A 13,537-nucleotide genomic window follows, 5' to 3' on the forward strand; every position below is an offset into this window, starting at 1 on the left:
TAATTCGAATTGGCCAGCCGTAAATTTTCTCAGTGAGGAATTAACTGGGAAAGTCCCTAGAGAAATCTTGTGTGGCTGCACTGTGAGGGCTCTGGGTTGGACGGACTCAGATTTTCACAGAGTACACACACAGAGTAGATCAAGAGACCTATACCAGCAAGAATCATGCCTGAAGCCAAAACTCAAGTCATGTTATGCAGAATTTTAAAAAAAAGATGATCTTCCAAAAAAAAAAAAATGGTGATCTTCCAATATTTACATCTAGAGTAAGGAATAGTTGGGTGGGCCCATTGCTTAGCGTGAATGATGTCTTGCTGGTGGGTGGTCAAGAGAAAGGTCCAGCAGCTCCTACTTTGCTTCTGTACTGTTGGTTTGTGAGGGGACATTTTAAAAGCAAGAGAAGAGCTAACCGCTTCACATAAAGTAAAGCCTTCTGACCCGGATGAAGCACATTCTAGCAGGTTCATACAATTTGCAAGTGAGATGTTGAACCACGCAGGTGATCTTGAAGAAATCTTGAAGAGCAAACTTAAGTAGACCAGAGATGAACAAAGAACGTGGAGCTTTATATGAGGAAGATAGAGTTTGTAAAGCGTAGTTGATGATAACTTGAGGTCAAGGCCAGGCAAGATCTTTTAGGAGGTGGCCCTGGTAGAAACAGCAGCAGATCCCAGCAGTGAGCATTATGGGTTCTGCATGAGTAAATACACTTAGACAGTTTGTACCTGCTTGAGATAAATATTGTAGATAAGTATTCATTTACCCTTTGTTCTAACTCTTTTAGGTTTCCATTTAAGTCTTTAATCTGTCTGGATTTTATTTTGGCATGTATAGTGTAGGCTCTAATGATCAAAATGACTTTATTCTGAACGGTCAGCCAATTTTCTCAACACGAATTACGAATAATATATAATTTCCCCTAATGACTTGAAACAGTAACAAAACAACAGTAATGAACCATAGCTAACATTTGCCCATTGCCTCCTGGGTCCCGGGCACAGTCCAAACATGACTTATCTCATTTATTTCTCACAATAACCCTATAAGGTGGGTACTGTTATTATCATTCCCATGTTACTAGATCATCACTCAGTGGGGAAATCGAGGCACAGAATGGCTGAATAACTTGTCCAGAGTCCACAGGGTGTTCAAATACAGACTTGGACAACCTGACTTAGAAAGTTTTTGATATACATGGGTTTGTTTCTACGCCATTTTGTTCCAGTGTATTCATCCCTGTGCTGACACCGCACTGTTTTAATAGGTAGTCATTCAAGTCACTCCCCTGATTTTTTTCTCTACTCATTTGTAGTTTAACCACAGCTCCTCCTTCCATTCTGTAGTATGGCTTCTTAAAATGTCAGAGCCGTTTTCTTCTGAATACTAAAGGTAACCAAACAATATAAGCCATGTTTTTCTAGAAGGTCTCTTGACAACACTTTCTGAGGTAATGGGTTTTGCAGAGCTTTTTAGCAAGAAGCATATTCCATGGCTGCTTTTGCTAGTGCCACCTACCCTGTTAGAGAATAGAACCAAACTGCTCTTAACCTGGTTGTGGAGATCAAGCAGTACCCATCAATACAACTCTCTGCAAAGACTGAAAGATTTTAAAGCACTGCTGTCTAATATGGTAGCAACTAGCCGCATGAGGCTACTGGGCACTTGAAATGTGTGCTTGAAATTGAGCACTGGAGATGATATGATTAAGAAACTGAATTTTTAATTTCGTTGGAACTAATTTAGATTTAAACAGCCCCATTGTGGCCAGTGGCTACTGTCTTGGGTAGCGCAGATTCAGTGATGAGAGATTTAAGGAGAGGGAACTCTTCTTGGATGAGCGTCATTCTCCAGGGAAGCGAGTCTTCTCTGTTTTGAGGGTCTCTTTCAAGTCCAGAGGCTATGATTTTTCCTCTCAAGCCCCTCCTCCTTACTTAGCAGATCTTTGCTTTTGCTGTTTTCAGCTCTTTCCAGGCAGTACTGGATGGCCCAGAGGACAGACTAAGCATATGCCCGGGGCATCAGTAAAAGGAGGGTACCGAAAAGTGACATAATTTGGTATTCCGACAATAACAACCACAACAAGTCATCTGGCAAAATTTGGACTTAGTTGCACTTTCTTACACTTCTTCCATGGCGGGCACTGTTTTTCTTTTTTAATTCTGTATATGCAATGTCAGCCCCCAAGATCTTTTCAATGTCTGGTGGGACCATTGCGTGCAGACTTTTGTTCTTTTAAAGAGGAACTTGAACTGCTACAGTCCGAGGCCCCATCATCATCAGCCTGTGCAGGGAAGGGCAGGGCCTGCACCCGTAACTTCTGAGGGGGAGTGTGACCTGCTCTGCCGTAGGCAGAACTGGATTCAGATCTGCACTGGGAGAGCATGGTGTTGTGGTTAAAAGCAAAGATGCTGGGGTCAGGCAGCTCGGGTTTGGACCCCTACTCTTGTATATTAACTGTGTGATCTTGGACAAGTTGCTGAACCACTGCATGCCTTGGTCCCTCATCTGTAAAATGGGAATAATAATAGTACACAGTGTGTTGTTATTACGCCAGGCACTATTATTGTAATACCCAGTACTATGACTATAGTACTCACTAGGTAGTTAGGAGAAGTCATTAGAACAGTGTTTGACATATCATAAGTGCTAAATTAGTTGTTTGCAAATTAAAGCGAGGCCTTTGGTGTAGAACATGATGCTCTGATTCGGTCACTTGGCCCAAACGTGCAACTCAAGTGTGGGTGTTTTTCAGTGTATAGCAAAGGAGCTCCCTGCAGTCGACATATGATAAGCCCCAAATAGAACATATGTATGTCTTTCAGAGAGCTTTTACCTCGATTTTGTTTTTTTAAAAAAGATTTTATTTATTTATTTGAGAGAGAGAAAACACAAGCCAGGGGAGGGGCAAAGGGAGAAGCAGACTCCCCACTGAGTGGGGAGCCCGATGCGGGGCTTGATCCTAGGACCCCGGATCATGACCAGAGCCGAAGGCGGACACTTAACCGACTGAGCCACCCAGGCACCCTACATTAATTTTCTTACTTTATCCTTATGGCAACCTGCTGAGCAGAGCGGGGGAGGTACTAACCGTGTTGGTGTGTCGGGAAAATGACAGACGATTCCATCCATCAGAGAGGATTCATTTGCTATATTTGCCCACTGGCGCTACCTATCATTTTTGGACCAAAAGTCCATATGATGTCAGAATGACTTCTTCCTCAATGCAAAGGAAAACTGCCCATAAAAACTTTCAGGTGCCGTTGACCGAGAGAGGACAATACAAGCAACACAGTCCGCTGTGTTCGTGTGCACAAGATGAGCTTCTTTATCCCTTGTAACTTGAATGTGGCCTGGTTTTCCATTTCCTTTTCAGAAATACCCTGGGACTGTGTTTTCCTGAGGCCCTACACCATCAGGGCCAACTCAGGGGACGCAGAGGCACTCTGGGCATTCTTGGGATGGTTTGTTAAATGGGGCCAAGCTCTGGGTTAACACAGAGTGGGCACAGGTGCACGTGTGGCTCCCAGGAGGGCCGTGATTGCGTGCTGTGGGCTCAGTGTGTGGTTTTGTCCTGCAGATTCGTCATTCGTGCTGCAGCAGATGGTGGGCGTCGGGCTGGGCTCCATGGCTGTTGTGATTGTTCTCGCATTCCTCTCCTTCTCAGCCGTGTGGTATGTGAGACTGTCATTTTTGAGAAATGAGTGGAATGGAGGAAGGATGGGGTTGGAGTCATGAAGAACAGCTGGGATTGAGGAGGGTCAAAGGGGCTGTGAGTAGAGGTTGTCCTGGGCTCAGCACTCAGCAGGTGACAGGCATGAGTAGCTCTGCACCTCAGGGCGGGGAGGGGGATGCCCTTCTGGTGCAGAAAAGGAGCAGAGTCAGTGATGGCTGCCCTGGCTACTCAGAGAGCGGTGGCTCATCTCCCATCCTGCTTCCCACGAGGGCACGTGAGCTGCACATACAGATGCACCAAGGGAAAACCAAAGTGTGTCAATGGACTCTTTTCCTCCTCCACGTCTAGATTGCAGATGGGCGCTACGTGTGGAGAATGCAGTGCTGCTGGGGCAGGTGTAATGACCGCTTCTCAGGCGCCTGCCTACACAGAGGCCCCGCGTGGCTTCCATCCAGGCGTGTGTGGGTCTGCAACTTTTTCCATTCCCAGCCTGGCCCCATTTCTGGATTCAAGATGGTGGATACCTCTGTGGAACCCCCCAAGAGGAGGAAACTCAGGAATTGCTGACGTCTTCTCTGCTTGCTGCACGACCAGTTCTGTGTCTGTGAACTGGAGACCCTGGAAAGACAATGCAATATTGGTCGCAAGCTACAGATCATGTGGGCTGGACCTTTGTCTTCCTCTGAGTGATTCCCGAGAGTCAGCTCTTCCAGACATTGAATGCAAGAGTCTCTGCACCTTCCTTTACAGCCTCTCTGAATTAATTTGGAATCCATCTTTTTACAATGAGCAATGAGATGGACTTAAGTTTGGGCTGGAATTTGCCTTTATGAAGGAGGTCATTGAAAAGGCTAGAGATCATTGATAGAGGCAACTTGTCAAACACTTGAGAAGCAACCCCTTTCCTACAATTAATTGACATACTAGTAGAAAGTATACTAACCTGGCCACTCCAGTAAGTTCCCTGCGATGTTTGTTAGGCAGCATTGCTTTGATACAGATCCATGGGTCTTATAGGTATTCAAAAGCCGTAAGTTTTCATTCCAATAAAAACATTCTGTTAATTTAGGCAGTGCTTCTCTTCCACACCAAAGTCTATAGCAGTCTTGGCTAACTTTTTTTTATTACTCTCTCTTAAAAATGCCCTGTGTCTTCCTTTAGATCTGGTGCTCATGTAGTGACAATGGACTGAAACACTGGCCAGCGTCCATGTGTTTACAGGGAAGGGGGAAGAATGTGAGTGATATGATCTCCCCCTTTACCTACAACCTCAGTAACTATGACTGTTACTTTTTCATGACCCATGACATATTAGATGTAAGCCGTCCTGGGCCCAGTGTCAACTTGCTGAATTTACAGATGGAGTGTATTAGATTGGACTTTTAAAGCCTGAATCAGTGTTCTTTTCTTTCCTCCCTAACCAATGACGTAATTCCAAGGCTCAGTAAGAAACGAATGGAGCAGAGGTATGTGGCTTTCCTAAGTAACAATGGAATTCTCTCTCTTCTCCCTCTTTTTCGAGGCCTGGAGAATAAAAAGCATGCGGGAGGAAAGCAGGGGACAGTTCTAGTATACAACCTCAGGGTGCAGTGGATATGAACGTGACCCTGGAATCGTGCAGGATTGCAGTCTTGAGGAAGAGGGACAATGTTCCTGATGCAGTGAGCTGGTGTGTTCTCTCTCCGCTAGCTCACTGGGCATTGGTGGGAGTCAGATCTGAGTGATCTGGGCTGGTGGGCAGAGGAAGAAACGAGAGGAACAATAGAAACAGGTGGAAACTGTCCGTGCGGCTACCCTGTCCTGGGACACCTGGCTCCAAGTATATCCCCTCAACTGGGAAGAGTCAGAGAGAGGGAAGTAATATCCTGACACTTGGGTGTTCAGGGACAGCCGTCAGCCCCAGTCCCGTCAGCATTAGGCAGTATTCGGAATAATTGTCCTTTGTCCTCTAAGGTACTACTTCAAATTATAACCTAGGATCACCATTTAGAACCTTTCCTGCTCTCATCTTAGGTGACTTACAGAGTAGAGCTCTCAAAAGACTATTACAAATAGCTTTCTATTTTTAATTTTTATGTGCAACTATTCAAGCTCATACTGTTTTCACAGCCTTTGAATGAAATTTGGAATCATTACAAAGTATCGTGGCTAGTGTAGGGTAAGATCTCTGATGAGTAAGGCTTTGCTGAAAGCCTCCTCTATCCAAAAAGAGAATCCTATTATTATTATTATTATTATTATTATTATTATTATTATTATTATTAGTTCTGTAAACACCATATGTTTCTGCAGGCCCCTTAATTTCTAGCTTTAGAATTAGCTGCCAAAGAAGTTCTTGGGGGTCCATAGGGGAGCTTAGCAAAATTGTCATTGAAAGGAAGAAATCCCACTTGCTTAGTATCAGAAGTTTCTGGTTAAAATAACTGACTAAATATTAAGTAAAATATTAGGTAAAATGTACTTCTGGGTACAGTGAGGAAGTGTAGAATAGTTTATGAAAGAATACTAAAATATTAAAAACATGGACTTTTTCACTGCCTCTAAATGTTCCAAATGGTAGCCCAGGGTTGCTCGGAGGTTTATTTAACAAAAGCAGGTGCTGAGCATTAGCGAAAGGATGTACCATCTTTCTGCAGTTCTAACTGTTTTCTCATAAACACAAGGGCAGCCAGAAGTTCTCTAAATTTGCCTGGTAGCTTTGCCACAAGACTCTTTTTTTTTTTTCCCAAGGGATTCGTGGTTAAGGTGGGGAGGGCATCTCAGGAGAGCAATAGTGGGTCTTCCTGGGAGAACGCAGGGTCTGTTTGTGGAAGGACTGGTTGGGTAGCACTGGAGTTGGGTTTGAGTGCCACTAAATAAAGCTAGGTCCAAGCTGGGGATGGAGGAAGGATCTTCCCCTTATTAACTGTCTGGGGGACAGTGTGTTGAGGTGAGCACTGAAACTGGTTGTGAGCTCCCTTCTAGATGAGGAATCAAAATTGGGGGTTGCCCAGCCATGGGGCAGATTGTCCCCTGGCTGGTTTGTGTGTGTGCACGCCTGTAGTTTTGAGTTATCTCCACTGGAATTTTTGTTTATACACATCCTTCCATTCCCTCCTCATGACACTTATGTATGGTGGGAAGGTCAGGGGTTACCGTTTTCCCCACTTTAGGATGGAGAAATGGGTTCAGACAAGTATGGGACCTGAATTGTGGGGTCAAGTCTTCTGACTGCAAGGCTAGTCCTCATTTCTGGAATTGGAGCTAACCTTTGAACAGCCCTTTGGGTTTGGGGGAAAGTCAGGTCGTGTGTGTGTGTGTGTGTGTGTGTGTGTGTGTGTGTGTGTGTGTGTATTTTTTAACCATTGTCCTTTACTGTAGCACAGGCCTTTTTATATCTGTCTTTTCACTATAAGGTGTCTCCCCCTCCCTCTCTCACTTCTAGAAGGAAACACAAACCACCAAACAGAGGGAGCTTAATTAGGGGAAATAGGTAATGTCTGTCTCTGACTCAAGACCTGAAATTGCAGCTGGGCACTTAACCAAGACCAGAGAGAAGTGATTATCTGGTAATTCCACATTAGCTTGGAATCGAGTTAATATTTAAATTGATTTTAAAGGAAGTAAAACAGAATTCTCAGTGCTCCCTTTTTATTGCTAATCTCACATTCAGATTTTCTAAGCCTTCTGTTTTCCCATTCTATTCATCTAGGAGAAAACGAGTCTTAGTAACAGTAGTCAATCAAATAGTGTGTTAGGGGTCTTTTGCCTGCCACAACCATTGTCGCTGAGCTGAAGTGCACGATTTGGGAGAGGAAAGAGGGTGTGGCTTTCTCTGCACCCACGTTTGTGGGCGGGTGAGATACATTGAAGCAAATCAATTTAAAAAAGCAGTGTACTCATTGTTCGGGAGAAAGAGGATGAACGAATCATTTTGGCGATGTGCGTGTATGCGTGCGTATCCGTATCCATAGATTTTGGGCACAACTCGGGGTTAGCAAAATGGGGTCCAGCTACACGTGTTGTTTTGTAAACCACTGCTTCTTTCCTTCCTGGGCACATTCATTTATTTGTTTTTTCTATGTCAGTAGTGACTATGTTAAAGTTTGTGCCCTGGTTTCTTTAACCAATACTCTTCCGTGCATGGTGCATTTAGAATGTTTCCAGATGTTTACTATCCTTATACAATTCATATAATTATATGTAATTATCATTTAGGCTAAATTCCTAGGAGTGAAATAGAAAACGATATAAATTTTGAGCTTACTGCATATTGTCAGAGGAATCTCAAAAGAAAGTTTATACCAGTTGATATGCTCACCAGTAGAAAGCCTCAGCATCGCTGGGCACTGTGGACGTGTTTCATCTTGATTAATCTGATGGGTGAAAAATGATGACTCAGCGTTTTACTTGCATATCTCTATTTTTGCCTGTGGATCGGTCATTTGTAGTTCTGTCTTGGTGAATTGCTTTTTTTTTTTTTTCCTCAGTCCTTGGCTTGTCTTTTATTGATATGAAAAGCTCTTTGTAGCATAGTAATTTTTTCCCCCTAGCTGTCATATATTTTGTAAACAAACTTTCTGGTTTATCATCTCCCTTTTGACCTTGTTTGTGTCAAACGTTGCCACACAAAACCTTTACATTTGTATAGTCAAATTTATCAATCTTTTCCTTATATATTTTGCCTTCGGTGCCATGCTTAGAGGGACCTTCCAATCTCAAGGGAATAAATCTAATTCAGCAGTTTTAAAAAAAACATTTAAATCTTTAATTCATCTGAAATTTATTTTAGTATAAGGAATGAAGTTTGGGGGACGGGGTGGGTCTTTTTTTTTATTAAGTTGCTAAATGGTTTAGGGGCGCCTGGGTGGCACAGCGGTTAGGCGTCTGCCTTCGGCTCAGGGCGTGATCCCGGCGTTATGGGATTGAGCCCCACATCGGGCTCCTCAGCTATGAGCCTGCTTCTTCCTCTCCCACTCCCCCTGCTTGTGTTCCCTTTCTCGCTGGCTGTCTCTGTCTCTGTCAAATAAATAAATAAAATCTTAAAAAAAAAAAAAGTTGCTAAATGGTTTAGCCAGTTGTCCTATTAACATTCATTGACTTTTTTCCCCTCAGTGATTTGAATTATATACTGAATCATATACCAAAGTCTATTTCTGAACGTTCCCCTTTATTCTACTGATCTATTTCTGTGCCAATACCACCTGCTATAACTTATTAAAATAGGGTTTTTTATACCAAGTAAAAAGTAAGTTGCCACTTTTTCTGTTAAATCTCAGATTCTGCTCAACTTTTATTATATATTTATTCATGAATACATATTTATTGTAGATAAACTAAAGAATTATTTGGTCAGTTTTCCCCTCAAATCTTAACATTTTTTTGGGGGGGGAGGGATGTGTTACATAAAGAGTGCTCCCATCCCATAACATGGTATATATCTCCATTTAATTTTTTGTGTGTGTCCCTCTCTAGAGTATTCTAGTTTTCAACTTACAAGGTAGTTTATGCTTATTTTTCGTATGTCTAGGTATTTTATCTTTTATTATCCTGGACTCTTGAGTCGCTACCTCAGTTCCTGCGTCTGAAAGTGCATCCCACACCCTCTCACTGCTGGCATTACTGGAGTTCTCTTGCCCTGGAAGTCTGTCCTTTTTCGGGAAAAGTCACATCAGGGTGGCTCCTCCAACATAATTACTTTCCCAGGTATCTGCTGGACTCGTGGAAACTCACAGATCCTTGCCATGCCAAATGGAGGACTGCCTGCTCTCGTAGCTCGCTCCAGCCACAGACCAGTTTTCTTACTCATTTGACCCTTTGTCCACCCGTTAGTGAAAGTGTAGCTTGCTCCCGGTGTGGTTCCCACTTTTTTGTCCTGCTGTCTGGCCTGACAGCCTCAGCTTCCTGACCCTTGAGTTTCTCACCCTTGGAATCAGTTACCAGGCCAGTGTGTCTTCTAAAGCTTTAGGGTACAGAACTCAGATTTTCGAGTGTGGGGTTCCCTTGAAGTTTCTCTTTCCAGGCTTGCCATGAGGAAGGTCCCCTTACCCCCCTCCCCTGTGGTGGGGGATAGAAAATGCTCAGCTCACCAACGGCTTTCTCCAAAGAACTTCTTTCTTTTGACCTTTTCCATTTAAATCACTTTATATCCTACATATTGGGCTAAGGGTCACAAGACTATTGGAAAAACCTCCTTTTAGAATATGGAAGTACTTGCAACCTATTTTTGTTTCAGGGTTTTGGAACTTTGGTCAAAACAAAAAGAACAGTTTGGGGTCAAAGCATATGAAAGTATAGCTCACAGAAAAGGAAATGTAAATGGCCCTTAAATGTTAAAAAAAAAATGTTCAACCTCCCTTTTAAGAAAAATGCAAATTAGTTAAGATACCATTTGTCACCTATCAATCTGAAGGAAATCCAAAAGCTTAACAACACACTCTCTTTTAAGACACTCGAACACTGTTAGTGAGGGTACAGAATGGTACGACCTCTATGGAAAGGAAGAGAACCTGGCAATACTTACGTTGCCTTTGTCCCATACCTCCTTCCATCCCACTTCCTGTGGGCTCACCTGCACACGTTCAGAATGACACAGGTACACAGTTATTCACTGTGATATTGTTTATTGTCGCAAAAGCTGCGAAACAACCCCCATGCCTCTCAGGAGGAAACCATTTAAATGAACTATGATCCTTCCTCATAACACAGTGGAATACCATGCAGTCATGAAAAGGGTACGAGGAAGAACTCTGTGCGCTGATATGGAGAGATTTCTAAGATGTATTTTTTGTGTATATGGTATTTTATCTTATGTGTAAGGGGGAATGAAAATATGTATTCAATTTTGCATAAAGAAACACTGGAATAATAATGAATTAATGCACATGGTTACAAATAGAGCAAGGGAGAATGGGGTGGGGTGGACAGGGCGAAGGTGAGTCTTTTGAGTGTTTCTCTTCTCATTTCGTTTTGGTTTCGAACATGTGAGTATATTACTATTCAAAAACATAAGAATAAAGTTTCATAAGAAAAGGTGTTCCTTTCATATCCAGTTACACGTGTCAAATCAAAACCTGACGGGGACGGTGTGGCTTCGTTCTCAGCCTAATCCAAGACACTGAAGATTTGGGTAGGATTGGTTTAACTCCTTATTCCAAAATCGGCAGGGCGTTCAGTGCTGTCTTTTACAATTTCTGCAAATTTTATGAGGGAGTAGAGGTGCCTGTGGTACAACCCTGGGATCAACCGTAAGGTCTAGTCTCTGCTTCCTCTGAACTGGTTCCGTGGATGGATCGTCTCACTGTCCTGTGTGCGTCCCTGTTCCGCCCCCACTGACCCACCTGTAGTGCTTGGCTCCTTTCCATGATTTCCACTCAGAGTCTCACTAAGGACTTCGGGCGTTTAGAGAACATGAATAGAGAGTGTATCATTTTCAGTTGATGCTGTAACGAACTGCCGTGAACCCAGCGGCTCACAACCACACACACAGTTATTAATTTACAGTTCTGGAAGTCACAAGTCTGTCATGAGTCTCTCTGGGCTAATGTCAACATATTGGCAGAACTGTGATGCTTCTGCAAGCTCTTGGGAAAAGACGTTTCTTTGCCTTTTCCAGCTCCTAGAGGCCGCCTACATTCTGTAGATGTGGCCTTTCCTTCATCTCCAAAGCCAACAGTGTGGCTTTTCATGTCACTCTCTTCACTCTGACTGGCTGCCCACCCCCTCTTTCACTTACAAGGATCCTTGTGATTACCTTGAGCCTGCCTGGAAAATCCAGGATAATCTCCCTACCTCAAATTTCTTAATCGCATCTATAATGTTTCTTTTGATGTGGGAGAGAACACAGTCACAGCTTCCGGTACGTGGACATCTTTGGTGGCCCTTATTCTGCCCACTACAGAGTATTATATTTTAGATATGCAAATTACAAATGGATATTAGTTACCCCTGTTCTTCAAAGTTCTCTTCCCTTCCCATCTTCATTCTTTATCAAACATCCTAAATTCCAGAAATACAGAACAATATAGTTCTGTCCTTTTCTTTCTTTTTTTTTTTTTTTTTGCTAATCCATGTCATAAGCATCCACTTGACCCAAATGGTTTACCGAAGTTCTTTTGTTGCTGTTACCAAAGTATTATTTTATTTGTTTTTTTAAGATTTATTTATTTATTTTAGCCAGAACGTGTAGGGGGAGGGGCAAAAGGAGAGGAAGAGAGAATCCTCAGGCAGACTCCCTGCTGAGCACAGAGCCCGATATGGGGCTTGATCTCATGACCCCGAGATCATGACTGGAGCCAAAATCAAGAATTGGGCTTAACCGACCAGCCACCCAGGTGCCCCACCGAAGTATTATTTTAACCAAAAACTTTTCCTCCTTAATTCTGTTGCCGGCTGTTAACTTCAACTTTACATATATTTGGCCTTCTGAAAATTTCACAAAGCTTTTTATTATTGAGTGTATTTTTCCTTGTTCCACAGTAGTGATTGAATGATTTTTCTTAAAAGTTTTTTTGTGAACCTTTGGTCATGTGATTTTGGGGGACAACTAGAAACTAGAACGTGAACTGTTTGTCAGAGAAGTAGAGCAAAGACTATGTATACTTGTAGCCATGTATTAGTTTTCTGTTTGCTGTGCAGCAAATGACCACAAACGTGGTGGCTTCACACAGCCCATATTTATTCTGCCCAGTTGCTATGGGTCAGGATCCGGGTGTCATTTAGTTGGGTTCTCTGCTCAGGGTATCACAAGTCTGCAGTCAAGGTACTGGCTAGGGTGCATTTTCTTTTCTTTTCTTTTTTTTTTTTTTTAAAGATTTTTTAAATTTATTTATTCATTCGACAGAGATAGAGACAGCCAGCGAGAGAGGGAACACAAGCAGGGGGAGTGGGAGAGGAAGAAGCAGGCTCATAGCAGAAGAGCCTGATGTGGGGCTCGATCCCATAACGCTAGGATCACGTCCTGAGCCGAAGGCAGACGCTTAACCGCTGTGCCACCCAGGCGCCCCTAGGGTGCATTTTCATCTGCAGGTTCGACTGAGGAAAATTTCTCTTCCTTGTTTAGATTGTTGGCAGTGTTCATTTCCTTGTGGTTGTATGGCAGGGGGTCCCAGCATTTTGCTGGCTGGTGGCTGGTGGCTCAGGTCCTAGATGCCACCTACAGTTCCTATGGGCCAACTGCAGTTGTCTACCTTGTGGCCTTCCCGAACACAACTGCCTAAGTCATCAAGCCAGCAAGGAGAATCTATGACTGCAGGGAGGACATAGTCCCTCTTTTAAAGGGCTTTCATCTAAGTCAGTCCCACCCAGGACAATCTCTCTTCCTTTTAACTATCTACAAATCAACTAATTGGGAACCTTAATTACATCTGCAAAGTCCTTTCACCACCTGGCAGATGGGGCAGGGAAGGGGAGGGGTACAGGGGTAGAGAAGAGGAAGATTATATAGGCTGTGAACAGTAGGGGGCAGGGATTGTGGGCCATCTTAGAATTCTGCCTACCATAAGAAGCTAAAGAAAAAAAAATCAATTATGAACTTTAAACTTCACCACAGTATTTCCTGGGTCCTTCTGATGGGGCTATTTTGACTTTATAACAAAACCCTAGGGTATAATTTTGTTCTCTCTAGGGAGAGGTGCCAGGGCTGCCAGGAGTAGAAATGACCAATGGCTCAGAGGTTTTAAGAAGGCAGCTGGGTCTTTCTCACCCTTGACTGCTTTCTCATCCTTGACTGAATGCATTCACTTGAGTGAGGCACAAAGATTTGGGGGAGGGAAAGGGCACCATTTCTCTGGGTCCATGGTCATGCGTCCTATCTCCTAGCCTTTGGGTTAGCAGGATTCAGGGTTTGTGAACATGGCCTGAAAAAGTCTATCTCTGCCAATCTTG

At 43.3% G+C, this 13,537-nt stretch overlaps 1 protein-coding gene across 8 annotated transcripts in view; it reads left to right on the plus strand.

Annotated features, from left to right (window-relative positions):
• The window catches only part of SUSD1 (sushi domain containing 1), a 226,011-nt gene that overhangs the window by 117,798 nt on the left and 94,676 nt on the right, over positions 1-13,537 (plus strand). For 3 of the 8 annotated variants that reach the window (XM_045814826.2, XM_045814825.2, XM_045814829.2), the window contains 2 exons: positions 3,578-3,671; positions 4,022-8,670. The exons of the other annotated variants lie outside the window; for them this stretch is intronic. In XM_045814826.2, the coding sequence (XP_045670782.2) occupies positions 3,578-3,671; position 4,022 (95 nt within the window). In that variant the 3' untranslated portion in view covers positions 4,023-8,670. Of the gene's footprint in view, positions 1-3,577; positions 3,672-4,021; positions 8,671-13,537 lie in introns of those variants that run through there. 8 annotated transcript variants of the gene reach the window in all.

Source organism: Ursus americanus, chromosome 18, assembly GCF_024610735.1.
Source record: "Ursus americanus isolate L20-20 chromosome 18, mUrsAme1.1.p, whole genome shotgun sequence".
NCBI lineage: Eukaryota > Metazoa > Chordata > Mammalia > Carnivora > Ursidae > Ursus > Ursus americanus.